Raw genomic sequence first — 27,893 nt, forward strand, 5'->3', positions numbered from 1 at the left:
GCGGAGTTGGCAGTCGGCAGACTGCAAGAGGTCAGTGATACTCGAAATGCTTTTCGCTTGAAGGAAATACAGTGAAAGCTCTCTTGGCGTACAGGTTATCTCGTTTAGACTCAAAGAACTCAGACCAATCAGACTTTAGAATCCCATTTCCTAAGCCATATCTATCAGCTTCCTGTATCTCTGCCTTTGACAGATGTCTAACCCTGAAATATGAGCGCGGCCGAGTTGATTGAAAGAGATACTCGCGCAATATCGTAACAAAAAAAGGTGGAAAAAGGTAGAATAAAATGTCAATCAGAAGTCAAACCACGACTCGCACCACAGCACAAATTTCCGTTACAAAAAAAAGTATAATGAAAAGCGAAATTCGAAATGAAGCAAGAAATGCTTCGACGAAAAATTACCCCAGAGTCAAGTTTTGTTGTGGGCTGCTTTTAGTTACAAATTGTTGGCATAATTTAGATGTTAGTGACAAAAATGTTTTATGAATTTTGCAAAAGTTTTACAAAAGACCCATATACCCAGCAGTAACCCTGTAAAAATGCAAGCAAAAACGAGTCAAACAGAAGCCAAGCGCGGGCCTGAATTGAAATTTAGCATTGAAACCAGATACGAGTGCTCAGAAGAGACGCTGCTGGATGCGTTGGCGTTGGCGGTAAACCCCTCGACCAAAGTCAGAATGGAGATGTTTAGAATTTCGCATAAGGTACGAGTACAAATCTGTTAACGCTTTGAAACCGCAGACAGCCACCGGAATGTTAGCGCAGTCCCAGCCAGTCAGCCAGCCAGCATTCTAGCACAGGGCTCTGGTCTGGTATATCTTTATTCACTTCACGGAAATTGAACACGAGTGTATTAGAGACTTGTAAAGTGTAATTGAAGTTTGCGGAAGGTAAAATTATATTAGATTCGGATTTGACTTCATTTTTTCACCAGTTTGTCATTGAGCTGCTGGTTTTATTCCCTACAATTGCACAGAACGAATCGCGGAAAAGAAACTTCGGGCTCCGGTGTAAAAGCCATGAAAGGAAATCGCTGTTTATTCTGCAAATTGCATTTTCTGCACAATTTACCCTGTATCAAGTGGACCGCTTGCCACTTCCCTAAACCCAATTTAAGCCGCTTAGCCCAGTGCCTTTCCTTTGACAGAAGCTTTGATGGGAAAATTGGAAATTGCATGGGACTAATGCCCAAGCCATAAACGCTTTGTTGGGGTTTCTTTTGAAGGAATTGATTTATTTGAAATATATTTTAACATTTAGAGCTTTGAATTTTGATTTCTGTTTTTGGTTTGTACATTAGAATTGAGTTGATAAAATTAAACCTTTGGCTAATTAATTAATGAAAGAAGCGACAACATTTATTAGGAAATAATAGGTGGTTACTGGTATTTTGTCTGTATTTTGATTACTAGTTGCCTTAGGGCTGCGATGCCATTCGTATTCTCGCCGTGGCCCGCGACTTTGTGTGAATTTCAGCCGTCCTCAGCGTGATGCCAAAGATGTCCTCGTGATAGCGGCTCTCGTCCTGCAAAAGCAAACCAAAAACATGCACAAAATGTGAGCTTGTGTGGGATCACCCTGAGGGGAAACTTACTCGCAGTGTTAGCATAAAAGTTTCAACTTCCGCCTCGGATTTCTGCTCTTTGCCGGCAATGCACTTCCTGCCAAAGAGAAATGGGAATGAGAGCAGATTTGTTTTGTTCGGTAAGTAAGGACAACAAAGCAACAATATTTATGCCCTTAGGGGAAAGTAATTATAATAAATTTTACAGGAAATTGTAGCCTCACAAATGAACCGTACATGTTACGTCTTTCTCTTCTATTTGATTCCTTTGTGATCCTAGTTCTCGGAAAAGTATATGTAAATCATTAATTATAGTCCTCTAATTAGCAAATCGCATTAGCTGCGGCTCAGCTTCTGCTTCTGCTTCGATTCCTATTACCCCAAGCCGCTTAAGATAAGGCCCCCATGGAAATCACCCTTCAAGGACAGCTCTTATGCAATATCCTGTGTGTGTACAGACAGCCCGTATTTCACAATGAGGCATGTAATCAAGAGCTTTGAAAAATGCCAAGTGGAGAAAAAATGTGCTATAGGTACAAGCAATGGCGCAATACCTGACCGCAGAGCATTAGAAAAACAGAAAAATTCCCAGAAGAGTCAGTGTGAAAAGTGAAGGAGAGGAAAATATGTGGAGATGGCAACAGGTCGGCCACACCCACTGCTCCGCCCCCAACACACAAAGGCAATCAAACTAAGGGAAACTAAGGCAAAGGGAAAAGGGAAAGGGAGAAGGGAGAAGGGAAAGGCCTTACCTGATGGTCTGGTAGACATGCTCGGCCATGGTGACATCGCCGCAAACGTAAATGTGGCCCCGCTCCTGCACAATCAAGTTGTACAACGAATCGAATTCCTGTTCAATCAGGTCCTGCACATATGTCTGAAATGCACAAACAAATCGGAAATCATTTGTTAGGTGGGGGAGCAGGCGGAGAAGTTTGTCCAAGTTTAAAGTTCCTCACCTTGGGGATGGTCGGCTCCCTGGAGAGGGCCAGGAAAATGCGATCCAATATCTGCTCCTTCACCAGCCGCTCCTTCTCCTCCGCATACAGGTCCACATCCCGGTTTCGACAGCCGAAAAAGAGCCACATCTTGGGCAGCGAAACAGCTGGATCGAGTTCGCGAAGCAGCTGAAACTCCTGCCAGAAGGAGCGGAACGGGGCGATGCCCGTGCCTGGTCCGATCAGGATAATGGGACTACTGCGGTCCGCGGGCAAATGGAAGCCCAGAGCACTACGCACGAACATGAAGAGCTCGTCGTCTGCCTGCAGGCCCGACAGATAGTTGGAGCAGACACCGTAGCGCTCATCGCCCTGACCGTCCTCGCAGCGGTACTTGACAATGGCCACCGTCAGATGGATCTCATCGCTGACCCTGCGGGGGGAGGAGGAGATGGAGTAGAACCTCGGCTGCAGGGGCGTGAGGTGTGCCAACAGAAGGGGCGCTGGCGGTCGACACGAGGGGAACTCCTCCAGGACGTCCAGCATGTGGGGCAGGCGCCAGTGCCGCCAGTCCTCATACGCAGACGAATCGTTCACCAGCAACTCGAGCCGCTCCTTATCGGCATTGTCATCGCAGAATCCAGCCAGCAGGGTGAGCAGCTGCCGTGAGGGAGGAGTTGTCAAGTCGAAGAAGCGAGCCAACAGATTCCGCAGCGTGTCTGCTGGGATCTTGTCGTGCTGCTCCCAGCACTTGAAGATTCCGTTCGAGGTTTGCTTCTCCTTGAGCAGCTGCAGCTGCAGCACCTCGTCCGGATTCTCTACCCCCACCAGACGCTGCAGCAGACCGTCCACCAGCTGCGATCGGTTGGCCGGGAATATTCCCACGTGATCGCCAGGCTCGTAGTCCAGTCCCGGGGCGCAGATCTCCAGCAGCATCGTTGTCTTGGCTCCTTCACTCAGCTTGGTCAGGTTGTGCGGCTGCCCCTTGATCTTGCAGCAGTGCACCTTCTTGTTGTGGTACTTTGAGAGAGCGCTGTCCAACGTGGTCTTGCCCGTGGACGGCACCAGCCGGACAGTGTTCACGGTGAGGGATTCATTCTGCAGTGCCAGCGAGGCGTCCGTGAGGCTTTCCTCCGGATCCAAGCAGAACGTTTCGCAAGCAAGCTGTGTGGGGGCAGAATTGAAGTTCGATTTGGTTTATGCTTTTTCCTGGCATTGCCTTACCTTGAACACCTCAGGCGCCCACTTCCTGAACGACTGCTCCTGGCCGCACATCTCATCGCCATGGGCGATCCTCATCAGTCGCTCGCCGCCCAGCTCCCCCAGAATATTGTCCACGTATTGGCCAAAGGCGCAGAAGTTCGGATATGCCGAGGAGCCTAGGGCGAAGACGGCAAACCGTACGTTGGACAGCGGGCCGAAGGTTTCCTCGGTGAAGGTGTCCGATGTGGAGCCACGCAGCGAGTCCCAGCGGTCAATTTTCTTCACCTGTTGCAGGGGCAACTTCATAAAGTCCTGGCGGGAGCTGGCCTTCATGAAGGATTTCGATGAGGTGACGGCAATGCTAGATCGCAGAAGGAGATTAGTTCGAGGAAGTGTGAGCTGGACAAAGAAATAAGTTCCCCGTTCGATTGATTCGGCAGCCCTAAAGTATGCACCGGCATTTCCCTCAATCTCCCCGCAGAGCATGCTCCGAAAACACTCAAATTAAAAACGCGCCCGTGTGGGTGGGTTTCCTTTCTTTGGATTCGGATTGCACAAAGGCTGCCCACAAAAGGAATGAGGCGTGGTCAAGGGCGCCTGCAGCCTCCCACTGAAGGAAGACAAGACAATGAACAAAACACGCCAAAGGAGGCAACAATACGAGGCACACAAGAGAGCGACTGACAGCACAACATTTATTACGCTTGTCATTTGATGTTGCTAACGAATGGGGAGAGAAATGTACAAAACATACCAAAAAAATAAAATGAGCCAAAAGTAGGCGGAGGGCAGGACTGAACAAGCCTTGGACTTGGACGCAACTGTGCGAGCAATTCACAAAAAAAAAAAGGAAAACGTAATCATCCGGTCGTCAGCAGCTCGTCAGGAAAACCCAGCTCGGAGGGCGCTTCCTCCCAGCATGTGGGGCGTGGGGCATGTGCCCTGCACCCAACTGCAGTCGGGCCCCGTTGAGTGATGACTCAACAATGAACAATGGCACTCTTTAAAGGGAAAAGACCCACATTTAGCCAGTCTGCTGGCAGCTAAAGAGGAGCCGGAGCCGTGCCAAGCTGGCAACTGCATCTGGCCAGCGTCTCAGTGGCAGAGTGCGTTCAAAACTATTTGAGCTCCTGCTGCTCAACTTGGCTTTGGGTCAAAGTTTATGGCTTTGGAGGAGTCGTAAAAACCTGTTGCGAACGTCGTCGGGCGAGCGTGAGCCCCGAGAGCAGAGCTCTGACATTGAGCTTACGAGATGGTACTATGGGCGAGCTTGTTAACAGCGAATGATGGAGCCGGGAGACTGGCAGGGATTACCAGTGGCTGAAGAGGTACTTTGATGTGGTGGAGTCGAGAGAAATATTATATTATAATATATTATTACAAGTATTAAAAAGTTGATGTTGAAGCTAAACACTTTAAATTACACTTCGCAGCTACCTAAAACTTTGTTCTCTATTTGAGCTGCAACTTTCCCCATAACTATTTTCAAGCTGTTACTGTGCATATCCTATGCTTAAGTGTGAAAGAGTCTTATATCTCTTTCCTCTTATATAATTGGTTTTAATTCGCAAATGAATATGTTTCCCTTAAACAGTTGGTAAATTCGTTTGTAAGTTCAAAGGGCTTGAGCTTGAGCTTCTGCGTGCGGGCGTTATCCCGTTATTATCACATCAAGCACTTTTGGTACACCGCTCATTAACCACAGATTCACAGCAACTGTAATTGCTGTTCCGCTCCACCATCATATCCATTTCTCGCTCATATACTCATGCTATTAATCAATGCAAACGCCATGCCTCGACTCACGTTTCTCTCTCACACCTCTTCTCTTCTCTGTTCTTGAGTTGCGTTGAAAGCTGAGTGACGCTTATCAGCTTAATCTCACGCCACGCTTCTCTCCGTACAAGCACAACAGCAGGGCAATGGCAGAAGCTGAAGTGAAAGAAGAGAGAGCAAAACGATTCCACACGCAAGCAAACAGAGAACGCATCGCATTTTACCTGCCGTCGCCATACCCACCCCCGTATTCCGCCGTAGCAGCATCCCAAAAGTGCAGCATAGCGTGAAAAGAGTGCTGTAATTTACAACTGTGGTTCAGCGAGGGCGGCAGGCCCAAGCAACAGCAGAGACCAAGAAGACAGACAAAGTGTGGGCGAGAGAGAAGGGGGTGCCAGACAGTTAGACTGCAAATCCTGAACTGCGTCATAATTAAAATTCTGCCGAGAATTGGCTGTAGCATCTTCACAAACACACTGGAAAAAGTTAAGCCTGTACATGAGCACAGTGAAATACCCTCACAGAACGGTTTTAATTCAAATTTGGTAGAGTAACAGAGATTATCTTAAGGGTTCGCAAACAGTTACCCAAGTTGAGTTAAGTTAAGTTCCCTCTTTTGTTGGGTAGTTTCTCTCAGTACATTCCCTGCTGACTATAAATTACCCAAGTTGCCTGAAAGCTTTTCAGTGCTACTACTTCATTCCCGTCTTTATCCTGGCTGTTCTTGACTCAAGTGTCGCTATCCAGCCACCTAGTACTTGTAATTATTTTTGTTGACATTTAAAGCAGTTGGAGAAGCCACTGAAATATGTACTTGGATGTCTAGAGTTTGCAACAAAAATGTAAATGTTATCCAATTGCTTTGCTCATCTCATTATGCAAAGTGAAGTAATTTCCAGCTGATAGCTGGTAGTGCCATCAGCATAGGTGTCTTAGTGACACGTTCTAGAAAAGGTGCAGTGTCTGTTGCAGTTTAGAGACAGCAGGATAAGGATGCCATCCCCACTCTACGTAGGTACACACTCAAAGAGCACTCACAGGCGTTGATGGCCTAATAGACTGCAATTAAGTGAGCTCAGATCCCTCAAACTGCTCGAGCTGCTGACAATTACAGGGACGAAGCAGGCAAGGCCAGGAAAGTGGAAGGCTGAAGGTGGGTGGCTAGAATGTGTACTTCTAATGTGGTCATTTAATATCTCATCTCCCAGAAGGCAAGTGTCATTTGCCCGGTCAACCATAACAATTTGATCAAAGTTCAGGGCATGAAAACTTATAGGATGCTAATTTCCCGTATATTCTCATATGTAAAGTCTGCCCTTTGCTTCGCAGCTATTTGAAAACTATCAAGCAACTATTACAGTTTCGGGTTTCGCAAAGTTTGCAAGCAAAGTTTTGAGTTCTTGGCTTTAAAATTAAATTAAGTGAAGCAAACAATTAACAGCAAAGCAATTTCCGAAGCGACAAAATGCCTCGGGTGCACAGCAAGAACAAATAGCAAGCATCCATGCCCAAGGCGTGCTCACTCGAGCGGGAAAGCATCCAAAAACAGCATCCAGAAAAAACCTTCAACACTCAGGCTCATATGATGAGGATAGCCTCCCCCCAAAGCTCCCCGTTCCACGCCAGCATCCAGCTCAACAGCTCAACAGCTTGATTGCTTAAACTGGGGGACAAGTCGCGTACGAGACGGGTTCCCATTTCGTTAATGTTTGTGTAATGAAATCGAGCAGGCTCCGAAACGAAAGTAGAAATAAGAGCTTGTTTTCAATTTGTTCAAAATATTTTTTTTAAAGACTTAAAAGATTTCTTATTCAAACATGATCAGAGTCGATCAAGCATAAATATTTACTTAACCATTTTGTGATAACAAATATAGATTTTAAATGCGTAAAAAACGTTACTCAAATTAGTTTATTCAATTGTTGCCTTAAAAACTCAATTAATCATCTGAATTAATCATAATGCTAATGATGAGCGAAGGACTGGGAAATGTCAATTAACTCCTCTTGGGCATTGTTTGCACCAACAACACACACAGTCGCTTAAATATACGCAATTGTATCGCTAAAGGCAATAATAAATCAAATTAATTGGTATGCCGAGGACAGCACAAAAGGTGCTAGGAGGCAGCAGCCTATTCAATGGTATTTGTAACGCAATTTGATAAAACAGGAATAAACACGCAAGAGTCTATAGAATCAGATAAATTAAATTTCAATTAATGCATTTTCCTAACCAAAACGGTGCCTTCAGGACGTTTTTTTCGTACCGCTTTGTGTTACACATACTCGTAGGTACTTATACATGTACGAATTTATGTACATCTGTCTGTATTTATGTGTGTATTGAATTGGCTTGCCACCCTGGGGGAGTGCTTTGGCAGCTTCCTGCTACACTTCCTCCATATGTGCTTCATATGAATTTTCAATTTCATTTTCAACAGGCGCTCCCCATTCCCCGTTCTCCGCCTGTGTTTTCGGGTATACATTTAGTCATGTCAGTGTGTCTGTGTCTGTGTGTCTGCGTCCTTATTTGTCAAAGTTGTCAAGCGGAAATCCCCTCAACATCATAAAAACCCTCCACAGACATATTCTACGTGAGGGAAAATATCGAAATAACAAAATTATTGTTATTGTTTTTTTTGGGGCCAACGGAGAGGGGCATTGCGCGGATTTGTCTGCTCCTTCAAGCGGCACGCACTTAAGTGCGTGCCTTTATCCTGCATGTGTGTGTGTGTGTGAGTGGTTATATGTGAAGGTATTTGTGGGGAATTTTTAAGCTCCTGGCAGGCACGAGACAGGGGGAACAACAACAGCCAATTAATAATACAACATTTCAGAGCATGTGTCAGCAATAATGTGACCCAAAAAAACGGATCAGGGTCCGCATCATTCGGAATAGTTTTGAATGGCATTTCCGCCACAAAAATAATAATTTTTCGGTAGAAAATTAATCGTTCAACGGCAGTCAATAGCACTTACTGGATCCTTCATTGAAGGAATTCGAAAACAAAGCAAATGAATTTAATCTACTCGTACGAGCATAGCCGAATAACCAAAGCAAAGGATACTGAACCACCGAAGTGTGCAATAAAAATGATAAGCAGAAATGCCTGCCTACGGTGGCAGCATTTGCATAAGATTGAACAAATTTTAAATGAAAGAAAACTTGCTTAAAAAGCAATTTAGCCACGGTCGCCCTTTGCCTATCTTTCTTATTGTATTTTGCTCTTCTTCTGCATCGAAGTTCTTAAACAAATTGATTTATACGAAATTTATTCAAGGACTGCGCTGGCAAAAAGCAAAGGAGAAAAATTGAATTTATGGACTCACCTGGAGTCCTGCAATCCATGCTCGCCCGACTCCTGCACACGCAGCGCATACAATTCCTGGGAGAATAGCTGAGGTCACGGCAGAAAATTAAAGTTCATTTCGTTCACATTGGAGAGTGGGGGGCGGGCAGGCCTAATCTATTAATTATCTTGATATGATCTGGGGAACTTACCTCTCCGTTTTCAGGTGGATCGCCATTGCCAAAGGTGGAGGCCACAACAATTAACAATGCCTCGTGCTCGATGGAGGATATATCGTAGTCGGACATGCAATAGATCTAAATGAATAAACAATTTAGTGTCTGGCCAGTGCGTAGTTTTCTGCTTTTTCTTTTGTTTTTGCTAGCCAAACACTTTTGTGGTCATTAGAACATGGCCTATGCCCCTTGTCGGACAGCAGTACACCGGACACCGGGGACCGGGGACCAGGCAGCTTAATGAGCTCCGTATGCTCTGCTGGCTGGGGTGTATCTTGCACGACAACGACTATTGTGTCGCAGGTGTTTAGGGCTTATCTCATTTTCCCAGGCAGCAGCAGATGCTTTTTACACACACATGACGAGGGCATATACTGGACCAGACTGGACGGAGATGGACGCTGCTCAACTGGACACTGAGCTGCCACAAAAATGTACAAAGTAAATTTCCTTTTTATGCTAATTTGTCCCATGTGGCAGAGGGTACAAAATGAGACTCATTTTGAACGTGGGTTAAATGTTTTATAATGTCAAATTGGAGCTTTTTAGACTATGAAATTGGGCTGATGCTCATGATAATAATTTCCGGAATTTCTAGCTGTAAGCCCTCTTCCTGGTGTTCCCGGAAACTCACCTGTGCGTTGAATGCATGTCCAAGCAGCTCGCATAATTGCTTAGCATATTGCTCGGATTTGCCCGTTTCTGTGGCATACAGAACCGTTGCCTTGATGCGCTTCGACAAGGCGCGTCCAAATAATTTCGATGTAAATTTCACAGCCCTGTAACGAGGAAACTACTTATAGAGTCTGAAGGAATAGATTCTGCTGCTGAGGCTTGGGCAGATGTTGGGGTACTTAAGTCTTAGTTGGCAGTGGCAAGGCCATCGCTATTACACTTATTTCTAAGCCTTTGTGTGGGAGGGTAAGGCCCTAACACATGACGCCCGATATAGGCACTTTGATTGACATGCCATATAATTGGAAAATTGTCTGCAGCTAGCGCATATATGTATTTCGCCCTCGACACACACACATGGCCTGTCAATAATCAAACGGGACACAACAGTTTTATTGCAGCCCCTTCCCATTCGCCATTTAAAGCAGAATCGCATAAAATGTTATGCATAGTGCAAATAAATGAGAACAGAAAGCAGAGAGAGAGAGAGGATGAGAGAGACTCATTCAGCTTCAGCGGCAGACATCGAAACGTCTGCTTCTTCGACTTCATTTTTGAGATTCTCCCTCTTCTCTTCTCCTTCTTCACTCCCTACTCTTGGGATGGGCATATTGATATTCTGTACATTTTGTACATTCTTTTGTGATTGCGCTTTCTTCGAACAGAAATAATTCCATCAACCATTTCAAGCAACTCTCTCTTTTCCTAACTTTCGCTCTACCAAATTACAGGGTACATTGCGAAACATACGCATAAACTGGTTGAATTGTGTTCCATTTTTACAGCGCCGGTCGCCTGATGCCTGCCGCCTACCTGCTCCTGACATGGAACTACTTTTTTTGGGATAAGAGGGGAAAATGGATGCTTATAGGCAGTTTAAATGTAATTCAATATGCCTGGCACTTCATTCCACTCCGCTCCACTTCACTTCTGCTGCCATGCCCACTTCCCCCCTCGCCATTATATTGCACACTTTTGTGCGTGCATGAATATAATTTCATTTCCATAAAGTTGTCGATGTCAGCGCTGATTTAATTCCATTTCATCTCATCAGAGCCAAGAGAGAGGCAGCGCGTGCTGAAACAATTAAACTTAATTATGTCTGCAGCTTGGCAGCCATGCCCATGCAGATACAGATATTCGGGTACACATTTGAATACGAACATGGCCATAGAGAGCATCCTACTTACATATGTATGAACATCCCCTACTTAAATGATTATATTCAGAGGTTCCTTCAGTTAAGTGCTGTTAAAAAGTTTCTCACTCGATTTAATGGAAACTTGTTGTATGCGATTTTCAACCATTATAATTGATAACTTTTTAATGAACATCTGTCAGGCAGGCAGTCTGCAGATTCTTTTGAAACGGGGGATCGATGCACGGACACCGCCCGAACTCGTGGGACGGCACCAATTGCAAATAATTAAAATTAATTAGCCAGTGCAATGGGCAACTGGGCAAGTGCGGACAACATCATTAATTAATAACGATTTAAAGTGCGCTCGTTGAGTATTTATTATTATTTTTCGCGACTCATTTAACGGCCATTTTGCAGGTGTCACACATTTCCCCTCCTCATTGGCGATTTCTTTTGTTAATTGTGTAATTGATTTTATTTGTTCGGGCTGACCGCAGCTTGTTTGTTTCAGCTTTATGTTGATTTAAGCATGTGTGAGTGAGGGGTGAAGGGAATGCAATGTTGTGCAGCTGTTTATAATTATGTACGAACACACAATTAGTTATCAATTAATTGATAATATTGCATGGAAGTTTCCCTAATGATTGTTCTGGCGGACATTGAACAAACTAACAAACAAATGTTTGTAAATTCGATACTCCCAAATACTTTCTTCATTTAAAAGGAAACATTGTATCATTATGTGTATGTAAATATGGGGAGACTTGGCTAAAACTACAACAAACTTGAAGACAAATGTGTTGAATTTCATGCAAAATAAAATAATGCCATACAATTTGCATAACAATCAACTCAGACCCGAAAATGTGCTAGCAAAAGGTAGCGCCAAAAGCCACCAGACAGGAGAAAACAAAGGAGTGGAATGAGTGGGAAAAATAACATTTAAAATAACAATACCACGGGACAACAGCCATGATGCAATGTTCCAAATTTACCGAGAGCAAGAGAGAGAGAGTGTGAGTTGGGGAAGTCGGAGTATAGCCAGGCAGCAATAAACCACAATCCATGTAATCTACTTAAAAGCTAATCCCTGCTGATGCTGTCGTGTGACACGCCCCAGCTACACTCTCCACACACACAGCAGAGTCACACAAAGACAATTACAGTAAACGGGCGGACAGGGCTGCAGAAGGCAGCAGGCAGAAGGATGTCAACAGCCAACATTGGTGGAAGGTAAAGGTTAACGGTAAACGGTAACGGTGCGTACCCGTACTTACCTAGCGATTTGTTTAAAATTGAATTTACGGCGGGGCTTCTTGCCCTTGCTCTCGCCGCGTCCCTTCTTCCAGACGTGGGTGCGCCAGGCGAGGTCCTGATATTCGAACGAGGGCTTCAGGTAGTACAGTGCCATCTCCTGGTGGAACACGGGCGTAATGGAGCCCGAGAGCGGCGGCACAATCCATATCCAATCGGCGGGACAGCCGTTCCTACGGAAAGGTAAACGCTGCGTAAGTAATTGATTATAATTAGCCCGGGACGCTGGGGGTTCCCCAAGACTATGCTAAGCGGTATCTTGTGTTGCCTTCTGCCAGAGTCGTACAGCAAATGCATATTGAAATATGGACAGCATATTTTTGGTATTGGCATTAATTGGCTTATTTGTTGCTTGGCTGCCTGCTGTTGCTCTCCGACCAGACAGGGCTTTGGCTTCTAATTTAGTGCTGCCAAAAGGCGTCTGGGACCTCGAGGTGCTGAGCGGAATTTAAAATTATTATCAAAGCGAAACCCTTAGTAGGTCGGAAAACAAATGTCCAAGGATTGGGTTACAAATTCTCAGAGCAAAATGAGGGCTGTGTGAGGAGTCGTAACATATTATCCAGACGGTTAACCTTTACAGCACTCGGCCTAAGCCAAAAATATTTCCATGTGGGCTGAGGCCAAAATAGCAGCCAGATAAAATTTAACTATACTGCGAAGCATAAAAGCAAATCAAAGACGCAATCAAAGTAAAGCGGAAACCATTTAAAGTGGGTGGCTATTTGGTTTGTTCTCTTTATAGATTTTTCGTTATGTTCTTCCCATTGCTAATGAGATTATAAAAAGTTAATTGAAGCTAAAATCCATTTTGGACTTCAATTTATTTCAAACTTAGCATAAAGCTTTTAGGGACAATGCTAATGCCATAGAAAAAATAATTCATAATTCATTAAACAAATGCAATGCCCCAAATCTATCAGCAAATCGTTTGATTAATTCAGTTTTTTATAGTCAGTATTTTTCAATGACGAATCAGCTGAATCGCAAATCATTTCCACGTCGAAACAATTGTGCAGATAAATTATGAAAAATTATATGTATATTAATTTCCAAAGAGGATTTCCCTTTAGCGAGCGCACAGAAAATTGTGACATATTGTGCGGCATTTATGTGTCTCGCGGAGCACTTTACATAAGCGCTGGCGACAGCAAATTGGAAACAATAAATTTATTTTTGCACCTGCAAAGTTTTTTCCACCCACTCCCCATCCGCTCTGTGTGTTCCGGTGTGTGCCAGCGGAAGTCAAATAAAACACGTTAAGCCATAAACATGCGGCTGGGGATAAGCCATAAATGCAGGCCCAGCCCGGCTCGGCCATAAAGTGTCCACCAATGCCGCACACCCATGCAAATGATTGCCGATCCAGACTCAACGCTTACCGCAACTTTGACTCGTTCTCGAAGTGCTTCATGAAGCTCTCGCTGGCCGTGTGGTGATCCACAATGGTCACATTGCGGCTCTGGAACGAGTGCAGCACGGCAATATTCATCTCCACAACGGCTTTGTCCTTCCACAAGGAAGTCGGCGTCCGGGTGTCCAACTCCATTTTCAGCGCCACAGTCTGCAAAGAAAAAAGACAACAAAATAATTGAAAACTGATGGCAGATATGCGTAGATGGTGTTTCGCTCTAATTGAAGAGTGTTGTCAAATTTCGATTACGGCTTTTGGTTTTGTGGCCAGAGACTAATAATTACTGGTAACGGAGCTTGGCCCACATTCCGGCACCCAACAAGTGCCCTCGGGCACTGCATCAGCCCACACACTGACTGCGGTTTGCCCGACCACAGGCCCAACTGTACGTCAATTATGGATCCAACCCCCCAGCCATAGCACTCTATGGGCAACATCAACTGTGGGCAGGGAATTTTTGTTTAATTTTCGAACTATTTAATTCTGAATTGGAATTGGTGCAGCATTCAAAATTGAAGGCATCTCAAATTAGAGCTTGAAAGGAGTTAAAATCGTTTGTGTTTGCTTTTGTAACAATTGCATTATGTTGGGATACAAATTAATAAATTCCAGTGGGCAGGAGCATTCAGCTGAGAACTAATTAGGCTGGCAAAATCGATCCAAGTGCCAGTGCAGCTGCTTATAATTATTTAATCACATGAGCAAACCTATCAAGCAAACAATTCTTCCTGGAAACTCTTACAGCCTTAAAGCAGTGCTTCTTCCCACTCCCCACCAAACGCTTCATGTCAGTACACTGAGAATGACAAAAGGGAATACAACGCAGAAGGAGGCCATGTAAAGACATCAAGGACATAAAGCGCGGACAATGGCAACGGCGCGAGGAAATCAATTCATAAATTACAATGCCAATCCGCAGTCGAACCTTTTTGCAGACTCGAACTTACCTCCAGCATATTGCGGCGATTTGTATCGCATAAATTCCGACAGCCAATCTCCGTGGACATGTACCAGCCGCTGAATGTGGTCGCCGTGAACTGAATGCCGCCCACATCGAAGAGCATGCCGGACACGGCTGGCAGCGCGTACCAGCGCAGGCCCAGCTCTGTGAACCACTCGAATCTGCGAAAGGAGAGTGAGAAAGTATCTACTTAGTCAACAAGTACAAAATGTAACCAAATTTCTCGTTTAACTTCAAGCCCCATCGCGAAAACAGCTGCACAAAATATTTATAGAACAAGAATGGAGTTTTGACAACTCTAATTAGTATTTGTCCCCAGTCTAGAGCCTATAAAAATGTGCAAATTTGTGTAAACAACGTCACTGGCCAAAGGAAAGTTTTGTGCCCAAATAAACAGACATTTGCCACTGCTCGATGCTATATAAGTTCAGCCGCCAAAGAACAAGTCACATTTGAAGTAGAACAAACCCGAACATGAAAAGGTGTCTCGCGTTCTTGGTCTTAATCGGAGTTGGCTGCGCGACGGCGAAGCTGAACCGAGTGCCATTGCAGAGGCAGAGCAACTTCACCAAGACCCATGGCAACGTGAAGGCTGAGAAGACGCTGCTGGCTGCCAAGTATGTGCTGGAAGCCACGGCCAGCACGGAGTCCACCGAGACGCTGCATAATTATGTGAACATGGAGTACTACGGCGTGATTGGCATAGGCACACCGGAGCAAAACTTCAACATACTTTTCGACACGGGATCGTCCAACCTGTGGGTGCCGAGCGCCAAGTGCCCGGCCAGCAACGAGGCCTGCCAAAAGCACAACAAATATCACTCGGGCCAGTCCAGCACGTACGTGGGCGATGGAACGACATTTAGCCTCTCTTACGGCACCGGCAGCCTCTCGGGTTTCCTCTCAACGGACACGGTGTCGGTGGCGGGGCTAAAGATCCAGGACCAGACATTCGCTGAGGCACTCCAGGAGCCGGGCTCAACCTTCGTTTCGGCGCACTTTGCCGGCATCTTTGGACTGGCCTTCAAGGCGATTGCCGTGGATGGCGTGACCCCGCCATTTGACAACATGATCGCACAGGGCCTGCTGGATGCGCCTGTCTTCTCCTTCTATCTGCTGCGTCAGGGCACCGCAGTGCAAGGCGGGGAGCTCATCCTCGGCGGAGTAGACTCCAGCCTTTACACAGCGCCTCTCACCTACGTGCCAGTCTCGGTGGCCGGCTATTGGCAGTTCAAGGTCAACGCCGTGAAGACAAATGGCATCGTTCTGTGCAGTGGCTGCCAGGCCATAGCCGACACGGGCACATCGATGATTGTCGTGCCAGCCACGGCCTATGCGCAGATCAACCGCCAGCTAGGAGCCACCGATAACGGGGATGGAGAGGCGTTTGTGAAGTGCTCTCTGGTCTCCTCGCTACCCAAGGTGAACTTGAATATTGCTGGCACAATCTTTACCCTAGCCCCCAAGGACTACATCGTGAGGTTAACGGAGAGCGGTCAGACCCGCTGCATGTCCAGCTTTACCTACATGTCCGGGAACAGTCTGTGGATTCTCGGCGACGTTTTCATTGGCAAGTTCTACACGGTCTTCGATAAGGGCAATCAAAGGATTGGATTTGCCCAAGTAGCTGCCTAATAATATTTGTAATTCCGTTTGCACATTTCCAAAACAAATGCAAAAATCGTTTGCTTTTATTCGCCACTTTGTTTACTCACTTGGGATGGGTCAGCGGCACTTCCAGTATCAACTCCGGCGGATAGTCAAAGTAGTCCGGATCATGTCCATTGGCGGAGACCACCACCGGCAGAATGTCCCACTCGCCGCCCTTGCTCTTCCAGCCAAGCTTCGTGCAGACCTGGAATGGATAGCGATTGGGTTGGAGCATCCAATAAATATGTAGCGAAATCGAAAGCCAGCATGGGGGAGCGGCATAAAAAGTAACATGTGTACAAATAAATGCAGATACTTTGGGGCTCGATTTTACATGCTGCTCGTATCAGATGTCAGAGTCAATGTGTGGCCGCCACCCACACTCGCCGGCAGCAGCTGTTGCCCTATGACGAGCTCGTATTTGTGTGCGTACATATTTATTGACAGCTTTGTTGTTTGTTCGGTTTTTGCGTATTTAAAAAGAGATTTATTACAACGAGTTATAGGGCGAACTTTGCCGTTGCACAGACGCTTGTTTTTGTGGGCGCTTTTTCCCAAAATTGTGGGTACAAAAAGAAAAGGACTGACACGATTGAGCGGCAGGGAGCAAGCCCGATTTAAAGGCAAGAGAAATTGATGTCAGCCAATGCTATTAGGGTCAATAAATCTGTTAATAACCGTCAGGTGTGCTCTGAGTATTCTCCAACAAATTTAGTTGCTGCTCTAACTTAAAAATTTGAACCTTCTTTCGCACTCACCTCAGTAAACTCCACATTCATGGGATCGCCAATGATCTTTCCATCTGGCTGCTTATAGCCCGCGTAGGATATCAACTGATTATTCCAAATGCGATAGTCGTGACGGCCATCGGTACGCTGAGGAAATATCGTAATGGCCGATCTATAAAAAAAGAATTTATGTGAACAATTAATATGCAAAGCAAACTCTAAACTTTTCCCAGCTACCATAAACCCTTGCTAATGTGCGTGAAAAGTTAAAAGTGCAACATGGCAACGATGGCAGCGACGGCTGAACTCTTCAAATATTTATGGGCAAAATTGTCGGCCATTTGGCAGCCAGCCGCTCCACTCGATTTGGCCAATTAACAGGGAAAAACATCATTTTGCCAATCACTTTTCACCGAAACAGCCAGCCGTTGCCTCTACGTTGAGTAGATTATTTGAAAATTTCAAATTATGTACCAAAGAGACTACGGAATGCGAGCACTCACTCTCTGTCTCTCTCATTGAATTGAAAATAATGAACAGCTGCATGATTTTCAGAGCTTAAGGCGATTAGCGGGCATCGAAAATGTTCTGCACCCACTAATTACCATAAGCTTCGCTCGAAAATTCGAAAATATCCGCCGGATATGCGGCGTACATATTGGTACGGAAAACAGCAGCGCAGTTTATCTTTTGTTTCCTAACTACACTCACAAATGCTTTGGATATTAGTCTGATAAAAGAAGCTAATCTGTGTACAGGTGCTCTGCCGATTACTCTCTTCCAGTGTGGCTGCGCAGTTAGGGGTAGGTTTTCATCGGCAGGCACCTCTCTAACTCTTTCCCAGCACGCCTAGCTCTCTCTCTCTCTCTCTTACTTACCTCAGATTGCCTTTATTGGTTGCATATTTGATGTGGTTGCAAATGGCCTCGAACATGCCACTTGTTGTTGTCACATAGCGGCAATCAAAGACCTGAAACAGAAATGACAAAAATAATTATCCAAAGCGAAAAACAGTCCGAACGAGCAGCGTTGCCTGCAGCGTCTCCGCTCATAATTTGCATTCTACTCGTGGCCGGGTCAGAGTTCCCGCTTTGCCGCAAAGTTTAAATTAACTAAAATACTTATTCATACAGAAGCACAAGCAACAAATAATAGCAGCAGACAAGAAACAATTGCTGCTACATGGAATCAAAGTGCTCCTGCAACAGGGAACTGTCCAACAGTTTTGTGCTCGCCAGCCAACGGGGTGCATGATAAATGTGACACAAATTTCTGTGTAACTTTTACATATATTTGTGTGGTTTTTAGCCATGGGGTCCTTAGCAATATCAGAGCGTTGTTTCCAGCTTGTACATTGAAACCCTTTTTTCAATTATTTCGCTTCATTGAATTTGTTGTAATATTTCTGTTCCTACGAGTGTCTCTCTTCAGGTTCTACGAATCGTATTATTTTTTGTGCTGTCACACCTGTGTTTTTTTTTTTATTTTCACCCTTGGGGGCCTAACCAGAGTACTTACACTTGGCTTTTTGGGCTTTCTATGCTCGGGGCCACTCGAAACTGAAATTCATTTCGAGCTTGGGAAACCCTTTTTCACACGATTTTCTGCTGTGTTGGCTTTTGTCATGTTTTTTGTGTGTGTTTGTGGGCCAAATCCAACGAGGAAAACGAGTTTCCTAATTATGGTTTGAAAACAAAACCCAACCGAAGCCATCCCTTTTGAAGTGTCTGTCCCACCCACACATTTTCAGTTTCATTTAAATCAGAGTTTTCCCCTTTGCTGGTTTTTTGGCTAGTGTCATTGCAAATTGGGTTTTTGTTATACCCGGTACTCGAAGAGTAAATAGGGTATATTGTATTTGTGCACAAAGTGAATGTATGTAACGCACAGAAGGAAACGTCTCCGACCCCATAAAGTATATATATTCTTGATCAGCATCAATAGCCGAGTCGATTGAGCCATGTCTGTCTGTCCGTCCGTCTGTCCGTCTGTCCGTCCGTCTTGTTGAGCGCCTGGATCTCAGAGACCATAAAAGCTAGAGCCACCAAATTTTGCATCCAGACTTCTGTATGCTCACACTGTTACAAGTGTATTTCAAAAATGAGCCACGCCCTCTTCCGCCCCCGCAAAAGGGCGAAAACCTCCCAAATCTACAATTTTAAAGATAAAAGAAAACTAAAAACGCCATTCCGTAGGGAATGACTATATCTATCTGATCACCAAATTGGGATCCGATTGGATCATTATTATGGCCACAATGAAGAAATTAAGTTGCAGTGGCTAAACCCACCCTGTCCAGCAGCTTTTGTTGCTTTTACACATTCTCTCATTCACACTCTGCTTCGCGCAGTGGCAGAGGCCTCTTCCCCTGACACGTCTCTGACTCATCCTCTGCCACGACTCTGCCGCTGCCTCTGCCCTGACTCTGCAGTGTGTGTCTCTAGGGGAGGGTGGCGAGCTAAAGGAACGTGTTGGCGTGAGTAGTGTTGTTGATGTAGATGACAGATGAAGAGAAAATGTAAAATTTGACAAATAACCGCTAAGGTGCAGATGTAGTACTGAGTACCGGGTATAAGAGTTGTGACGCGGCTTAAGACGCGTCTCACAACGTTCCTCCTCGTTTGAATGTGTTTTCGGTATGAACAGTCATGGCCTTAAATTGAATTATCATGCGAAATATTTACAAAATCACTAATTGGATATATGTACATTTACATATGTATGTAATACATATTTATGTATATGTATTTATGTACTATGTTTGTACATTTTTAGTGCTGCTGTTTGGGAAGTTTAAACGAACAAAAATGTTCGTCGCCTGGTCTCGCCCACAACCTTTTACGTCGCAGGTTGGATAGAAACTCCCTCAGGGCTCTCTCGCCGATCGGTTGTCCGCTCTCGCTCTGAATTCGCCCTCCTTCGTTTCCTCCTTGCGTTTGGAATTCGCAGTGACGCGAATTCGCCCTTGCTCGTTTTGGTGTTTTGTCTAGGGATTGCAATTGGCAAAACCCAACCCACATATGTATACATACATACATACATATATTTATATGTATGTATATGTCCGCAGAGCACTTATTGTTTCATTTATCGAGTAAATGTCACACAAAAACGCTACCAAATCCTAGCACTTTAAATTCTACGAAATTTCTTTAACACCAAAATTTCTATTAGCTGTTTTAAGAATATTTTTTGGGGCACACATTTTATTTGTTCTACAAGCGAAATATGCCTTGACAAGCATTATACATTTGCAAATACATATATTTATGTATGTACATACATACATACATAAATGCATAAATTGAATAATTTATTGAAGGTGAATTTAGTGTCACCTTCTTGCTGTCGTCTCCCAGTAGCTCTCCGCTATTCCGACTTTTCTCTCCAACACACATGCAAATCATTGAGGCGTAAATGGAAATCTGTTCTTTCACACATTGCCAAGCACACGCACCGCCCCCGCAGACAGGGCCGGGCACATCCCAGTTTCTACTGCCTTCTACTGATCATTATAATATGTGCATTTGCATGTATATTCTGGCACTCATTCAAATGAATAAATCTCTGCCGCTGGGCTAAAATTAAAATTTACGATGATTTGTATTTTAAATGCTGGCTTTGTCGCTGTTTCTGTCTCTGCCTCTGCCCAACACAGCAGTCTGCGAGCAGGCGCTGTCGTCTGGTTTCAGGCATCTATCATTTGGTTGGAGCACGCATAAATCTTGAATAATGGAAAGATATGCGTTTGTCTGCGCTTTGTACGCTGACAAATTCGCCCGACTAGTTCAGTGGCTGTATTACGCATATCATTTCGGGAGCTGCACATGAATATCTAAGCCTAATTTGAGTTGATAAATCGAAATAATATTCTGTGGCAGACAAAGCAAAAGAGAAATAATCCAACTGTGTAGTTTTCTGCATTGTACTTTGGATGGCCAGAACTTGCTCTGCATTTCTCGTATATTTTGATCTGCTAACAGCAACGACAGCAGACCATAAATTTGGCTTTCTTGCTCGACACTCACCTGCAGCTTGGACCACTGGATGCGACCAATGCAGCGCGAAGAATTGCGCCAGGCCAATTTGGCGCCATAAATCAGCTCCGTTTCAGTTAGCTGATAATAGCCCAAGGTCTCAATGCTCTGGCGCACCTGCTTCCAGCGTGTTTCGTGGGCGGTGGAGGAAGTGCTGTGAATGAAATAAGCGAAATGGACATTTTGTCTCCATCCAAAAACCAAATACTTACCGCTTGATCGAGGTGAAGTACTGCTCCAGGAAGTCTTTCGCGTGATCCAGCACCAGATCCGTTTTACGCGCCTCGACAGCGGCATTGCCCAGACTCATGATGCTGCTCGTGCAGGTGGCCTTGGAGCAGGAAAGTATCTGCCAAAACGGAGGGGGAGATGAATAAAGAAGTCACAAAGTCGTTTTGACAGCTTTAATTGAAAAAACATAATTGCTCATTTTGGTAATTAAATTTTAATTGGTGATTCCCTGCGCAGCGACAAATGAAGATGAATGACAGTGGGGCCAGAGTCAGCGATGAAGATTGTTGCCAGAGAGAGCAACAATGAAATTAAATGAATAAAAAATAAATAGAAGCAAAAGCAAAAGCCTGTCTCGCCTGTTCACTTCATGTACCTTCCCTTCCCCCCTCACTCACTCTCTCTGGCTGTGGCTGTGGCTCTCCTTCCAGGAATCGTTTAGAAAGCATTTCACTGTCAATTGAAGCAGCTTCCCTTCGCCCTGCCTCCTGCTCTATATCCAACTTCAGCCGTGCTCCCTGCCGTTTTTTATGGTGCGTGTCGTTGTCATTTTCATTGGCACAATTCCACGCAGAGCCAACAGACTTCTTTCTTTACCTTTTGCTCACGGTTTGTTTTCCCGACGGTTTAATTTACTCAACACCCTCACGCCCGCTCCACGCAGCTGCCCAGACACCCGCGGTCATAATTAGTTTGTTTTTCCAGGCAGTTGAGCTCTTGAATTGTCTTTGGCTAAGTGTCATACAAAACGTGCAGGCTCGACGCAGCTAATGCTAAACTAATGCACGAAGCTGGAAAATAATGGCACTCGTACGCCTTAGATGGCTCTCTTAATGGCTGCTTAACGCTTACAAAATAATCAAGTAAGTAGGATCCAAAAGTACTAAGCAGAAGAGCAGATGCAACATTCTGGCTTGAATCTCAATAGCTCTGAATATAATGGCAAACACATGTGCAAACATATTCAAATTACTTTATGCTAAGGGAGCTGGTCTCTGGCGTCTCACTTAAATGTTGACTCATAAAGTCCTATCAATTTCGGCTCGCTTTCACACCTGGCACCAGCCACAACAAACTGCATTTTCACTTTAAGACAAGCCACAGTCACAGCAGAGATGGCTTTGTATGCACATCAGAGAAATTCACCTACGAATATGCCAAAATGTTCTCCTACCGCACAAACTTTGCCAATCTTCACTCGGTTGCATAACTTTATTCTCAAATTTATGCAGAATGCAGCAGCAACAAAGGAACATGCGATGGTTGCCCCTACACTATGATTACCTTACCAACCGACAACCGACACATGACAACAAATTTGTAGCTTGGAAACTGAAAGAGTTCTTCTGCTTCCAAAGAGCCTGAAACAGAAGGGGAATTATGCCCCTGTGCAAGCCCTTTCTTGCAGCGAAAAAAAATATCATTTTCTGGGTACGGAGGAGATCTCATAAAGCAACCAAACATTTAACCAGAATTTTGGCGGAGGCGGCCTCCGTTTGCCGCAGAGCAAATGAAATTTGAGCTGGCAAAAGCCGGAATGCAAATAATTGCCAGCCCGGGAATCGTAGCACTCAAAGTTGTCCAAAATTGTTTTATGTAAATATAAACAGCAGACCCAGCGCCCGTTCTGCTGCGGAAGCGGAAATTGTTGCAGCTGCAAAAAGGGGCAAGCGCGCTGGTGAATGCGTGAAGACACACCAACACATAGACAGTAGGGCGCTTAAAGTCTGGCTTGTAAACTTAAGATTCCCCGTGCCACATGCCACACTGGCTGCTCCTCGACTGGCTGGAGAGTGCACTTCTTCAGAGAGCACTCCTGCTTCACGCCAAATTTGTACTCTTTTATTGTTCTCAGTTGTGCGCGGTGTTTTCTCAAAAATTATGTACTCGCACCAGTGCCAAAAGAGCTGTCGGCTATGCTTTGAGGAAAAATATATCAAGCAGCAACGAATAGCGAATACTCTGCAGGAAGCAGGCAACTTGACTGAATGTTGCCTGTTCCATTAAAATAATCTAACATGAAAATTTATAGTTTCAATGAATTTCAACAGTTATTCCCTGAAGGGCATCATGTATTTCCGAAACAACTTTCAAAAGTTGCCCAATAAGCTTACAGCTTACATTCCCGTGCATCGAGAGGAATTCAAATATTAGCTGCGTTCTGTGGCAGCAAACTTCGCTCTGCCACTTGCAGTTGAGCTTACGGACAATAAACTAAAATTTAAATGCAACTGGCAACTGGCAAATGAAACGAAGTTACGAACCAAATAAACATACAAATTTTAGAGGCAATAAGCGCAACTCTACTTGAATATAGCAGCCATAAGCAGCAACTTTCCTGCAATGAAATCGCATCTCAGATTATATAGCTTTAGGGTCCAGTTGGACATTCACACTATTCGGAATAATCACCTGAGCACCGGCGCGCAGAAGTAGCGCTTGAAGCCTCCACTCCATTTGCATGTTGCTCAAGTTTAGTGAATTCATAAAATGACAGACTGGAAAATAGTAGTATGCATTTTTGCATTGCATAATTTTGTGCACATTAAAAGGAAGCAGTAGAGGGGCGTTAGGGGAGAGGACAGGTCCGCGGGGAAATGAAATTTGATTATGCTAAAGGATTCGTAGCGCCATTTCCGCTGTTGGCGTTGGCGTTGGCGTTGACGCTGACTTAATTAGCAGCTCTAGCCATAGATGTAGCTGTTAAATGTAACTGTAACTGCTACTGTAACTGCAACTGTAACTGCCACTTGGTGCCCCCGGGGTTAGTTGAGCGGAGTGCAGTGGGGCACTTCCTTAGATAATTGAGGTTAGGTGGGCAACTTTAAGGCGACTTCTGACCCCCGCCGACTCTTCGCTTATGCAATTAGCAGCACTGCCACGCTGCCGTCGCGACGCCCTAATGAGCTTTGCACCACCACACCAACGCCTCGACAGTTGCTGAATAGGTTTTTGGGCAACTTATTCGCCCCTCTGTAGGTGTGCCAATTAAATTATGCAATTTGTGGTGGGGTGCGGTGGTTGTCACGTAATAGCTGTTAAATGACCGTTGAATAAATCTTTAAATAAAAATGTAATTTGCAAGGAAATTTCAGTTTTGAAAATAAAATGGGCTTAGGAGAGTTCTGACACAGAAGATGTATTCCGCTACATTCTATATTCTAAATTCTACGCAATGATTTTCATACGGACAATCGAGCATGGCGACCTCGCGTCACTGCGAGTTCCAAATGCGAATGCAGAACGCAAAGAAAGAACGCAGGAGAGCGAATTCAGACGACAGCGAATTCAGACGACAGCAAAGAGCAGATCGGCGAGAGAGAAACCGAGGGACGAAAAAAGTTGTGAGCGAGACGTTAAAAGCCAATTCTAACTTCACTGCATTTGTACTCTATCACTTATTGAACTTTTCTTTTAAACAATAAACAATAAACATAAGCTCCCCACATTTATGTTGGCCAAAGACAGAATGTTATTTCACACTCAATTGCTCTTCGAAATTAATAATGATAATTCTCCGGGCATGCCTTTTTAGGCTTAGAGAATATTTGTTTATTACGTTGAAAAGTTGGTGTGCATATAAACATACCGTACAATACAAAGTATTTTTATGTAAATTATCAAATGTTTGAAAACATTTGGGGGCAGAGTTTGGTGCATGCACAAACATACCTAAACAAATGCTTGTACAGAATTGTAATTGTAACCACAAACAACATGTAGAAACAGAGAAAAGCGAGTAAATCCCAGCTACTTTATTACGATGCAATGGAAAAACTTTAGTTGGCAGGCCAAAAGGAAGTGAAAAAGTGCACTAGACCCAGAAAAGTAAAGCCTTTTGCTTAATCCGCAGTGCTAGGCACGCACTTGGCCAACTTTTATACAACTAACTGCTGTAAAGCGGGGCACACATGTGCAAGTGCCAAAGGATAGAGAAGTAGTCTGTAGTCAGGGACAAACAAGCAAACTTACACCCACAATTACACGGCCCACTTAGAGCCATGAGAGTATTAAATAACTCCAACAAGTATGCAATGCCCATTTCGCTTGTGGAAACTCTCCCGCTCGCTCAGTGTGCATTCCGAGCCAAAACTTTTTGCACTTAGACCGAGAGAAGACAGACAGTCGGAGAACATTCTGCGAATTGTTTTACTGCCCGTTTATTGCACATTACCCCGTGCTCGTTGAGTACTGGCTCCCCAGACCTTTTCACATGCCACGTGCACTGGCTAATTAGAGCCAGAGTTTTTGCAACCCTGAACTCCGGCTCAGACGTGACTCACCTCTCGTCCCTTTGAGTGCAGTGTGTCGTACACCTCCGGCCTGCCCTCAATGTTCTTCAGTCGCATCGGCTTGCGCATCAGCACGCTGCGTCCCTCGTCGTCCAGATGCATGAAGCTGCAATGGAAATGAAATTAGAGTAGAGTGCTGAAATATATTAGCTGATCAGATGTTGAAAATAATGTGACCTTCCTCATCGGATATCTATTGCACTTTAAGTTAAAGAAATTTCTAAGCGGCTACGATGCTATTCTGCTCAGATTTCAGCATTATAAATATTTTTATGGGTTTTGCGTCTCTGTACATGAATGTTTTTATTGTAACCTTGTCTTGTTCACTTGTCTAGCTTAACCCCATGAGCATACCTAAACTTAAAAGCCTTCACTTGGATATCCCTTCAATTTATCACACGGACAAGTTCTCCCCCCTCTGCAGAGCTGTGATGCGTTTGTGAGAAATGCAAATATTACCTGCCGGCACGCGAACGATAATCCTGCGACATTTTTCTTGGCTGCTGCTGGTTTTTAGGCGATGGCGAAAGTTCCCGTGAACTTTTGCCGGATGCCGTGCCGCTGCCAGAGGCGACGCACACCGCCGTCGCGGCTGACGCAGCGCCTCCGCTGTCCAACTCAACAACGATGCTTGTGTTGGTGCCTCGGCGCTCACGGACGGGCGGCGACGCCGTGGAGATGCTCGCGCGCTTGTGGTTCTTCAGTGGCGTACCACTACTTGATGTTGATGCGACCGCTCCTGTGCCTGTAGCGGCGCCCACCCCTACTCCGCCACTGTGGTCCACTTCATGGCTGGCAGACGAGTCGCCACCACCACCGCCAGCTCCATCAAGACTTGTGCTCAAGAGCCCATTGCCATTTACCGTTGGCGCTGTTTGAGATTTGGTTTTTGTTCTGTTTTGCTGTTGAGTCACGCACGGTGAGGGGGGAGTCGATTTCGGTTGCTGCTGCTGCTGCTGCTGCTGCTGCTCCTGTTGTTGTTTTTGTTGTTGAGTGTTTGTCGACCGTTTGATGGCCACAAAACGCAGGTTCTCGAATATAGATGAGAAATGTTGCGACATCTTGTCCAGGAACCACTTCGGCGGGCTCTCGACCGTCCTCCTCGACTGTCGACTATTGCTTGCCGCGCTCCTTTAAAATGCAACAGCCAACAGGTGAACCACTGAAGAGTTTCCTCCTCAACTTTTTGATTAAATTCTCTTGCAAAAACTCTCTCGCTGTGCGCGGATTACATTCAATTGCTTCACTGTGGATAGAAAAGTTTTCAGGAAAGTGGTGTTAGCAGATGGAAAGGCATAAATACGGGTACAGAATTTTTCGTTGGGCTAATAGATCAAACTAAGCGGACAATGCGACATTTATCTGTATGGAGGTCATTTCATCGTAAGCGCTGCAAACACCCGCATTTAACCCGTACCACGCATAATACAGTTTGAATATCGCCTGCAACGTTGCGCTGGTTTAGTGTCAGTTGGTTTGATGTTCGTTGATGCCCTCGTCCCTCAGGCACAGCAACGCCATTCTCTACCCACCTACTACTAAATGCCGTAGGATCATATCAACTGAAACAAGAGCAACGCAACGGCTGGCTTTTAGCTAAAAATAATATGATTGTGTACTCAAAGCCAGCAGGCCAATTAATTGATTGATTGATTAGCCTTAGCAAACAAAAACACTCGTACGCAGAAATGCGCCGCTCCAAATAGAAGCAAATCAAATCAAATAAACCAAAAATAAAAGCAAATTAAACAAAATAAACAAAATTCGCTTTCATTTTTGTTTTCTTATTTGCTGGAGCAAACATGCGAGACTCGTCTGTGATACAATTATTGAATTTGGTAATATAGATATGGTAAAAGGTTTGGAAAAATAGTTTCCTATTGAGAAACATTTGAGACCACAATGTTCTTCAGAGGGACCGGAACATATCAATTTTAGCTCGCTGTTACATTAATATTTCGTCGATTTATTTTGAACTCTAATGTGCGCTGAGTGCTCATTGAGCAGAATATGGATTTGATGGTATGTCCAGTAGCTTCCCTAGATAGAGATTTGTGCGGGAATGTGCCAGTTGCAGTTGCAGAAACAATCGGCAAGCCATCAAAGCCCAATCGATGGCAGCAGTCATTCAGCTTTGCTGGGCAGTAATAAAGCTATGGATGAGGGAAACAAAAACCACAGATACGAATATGTTTTACATGCCCAGCATGCACACAGCTCTCGTTCCGATGTGCCTTTGTATTAGGGTACTAAAGAGAAACATGACCTCAGCCAATTTAGTTCTTCATGATGAGATCTCTTAGAAAGAAAGTTAAGCCAGAACAAAGCCACAGGATCGGCATCATTGTATGTGTCTACAAATTTCTTTCAACTCAAAGACTGGCAAATTTTTGTAAATGTAAAGTAGCTGACAATTTCACCAAAAAACATCTGACGCTC

The 27,893-nt window shown here is 44.8% G+C and overlaps 2 protein-coding genes across 2 annotated transcripts; one reads left to right on the plus strand and one right to left on the minus strand.

Annotated features, from left to right (window-relative positions):
• Nucleotides 1-1,297: 1,297 nt before the first annotated feature.
• On the minus strand, nt 1,298-26,692 carry LOC117901516 (nitric oxide synthase). The gene is made up of 18 exons (XM_034812288.1): nt 25,914-26,692; nt 25,446-25,560; nt 21,144-21,280; nt 20,923-21,085; nt 17,773-17,864; nt 16,925-17,066; nt 16,232-16,371; nt 14,503-14,677; nt 13,524-13,705; nt 12,105-12,314; nt 9,646-9,790; nt 8,988-9,092; nt 8,816-8,883; nt 3,729-4,068; nt 2,526-3,668; nt 2,319-2,443; nt 1,597-1,663; nt 1,298-1,527 (listed from the first exon to the last, which is right to left on the minus strand). The coding sequence occupies exons 1-18, from the start codon at nt 26,513-26,515 to the stop codon at nt 1,420-1,422; spliced, it is 4,059 nt and encodes a 1,352-aa protein (XP_034668179.1). The 5' UTR covers nt 26,516-26,692; the 3' UTR covers nt 1,298-1,419.
• Nucleotides 14,991-16,151, plus strand: LOC117901002 (lysosomal aspartic protease-like). Its single transcript, XM_034811599.1, has one exon. The coding sequence runs from the start codon at nt 14,991-14,993 to the stop codon at nt 16,149-16,151; it is 1,161 nt and encodes a 386-aa protein (XP_034667490.1).
• Nucleotides 26,693-27,893: the final 1,201 nt, after the last annotated feature.

The sequence above is a fragment of the Drosophila subobscura genome, chromosome U (genome assembly GCF_008121235.1).
Source record: "Drosophila subobscura isolate 14011-0131.10 chromosome U, UCBerk_Dsub_1.0, whole genome shotgun sequence".
NCBI lineage: Eukaryota > Metazoa > Arthropoda > Insecta > Diptera > Drosophilidae > Drosophila > Drosophila subobscura.

Bases quoted from the DNA above. Each gene is read 5' to 3' on its own strand.
- LOC117901002 (XM_034811599.1), top strand. From the start codon at position 14,991: ATGAAAAGGTGTCTCGCGTTCTTGGTCTTAATCGGAGTTGGCTGCGCG.
- LOC117901516 (XM_034812288.1), bottom strand. From the start codon at position 26,515: ATGTCGCAACATTTCTCATCTATATTCGAGAACCTGCGTTTTGTGGCC. The intron at 9,791-12,104 runs GTAAGTACGGGT...TCCTCGTTACAG, and splicing joins AATTTTAAACAAATCGCTAG to GGCTGTGAAATTTACATCGA. The intron at 9,093-9,645 runs GTGAGTTTCCGG...TTATTCATTTAG, and splicing joins GACATGCATTCAACGCACAG to ATCTATTGCATGTCCGACTA.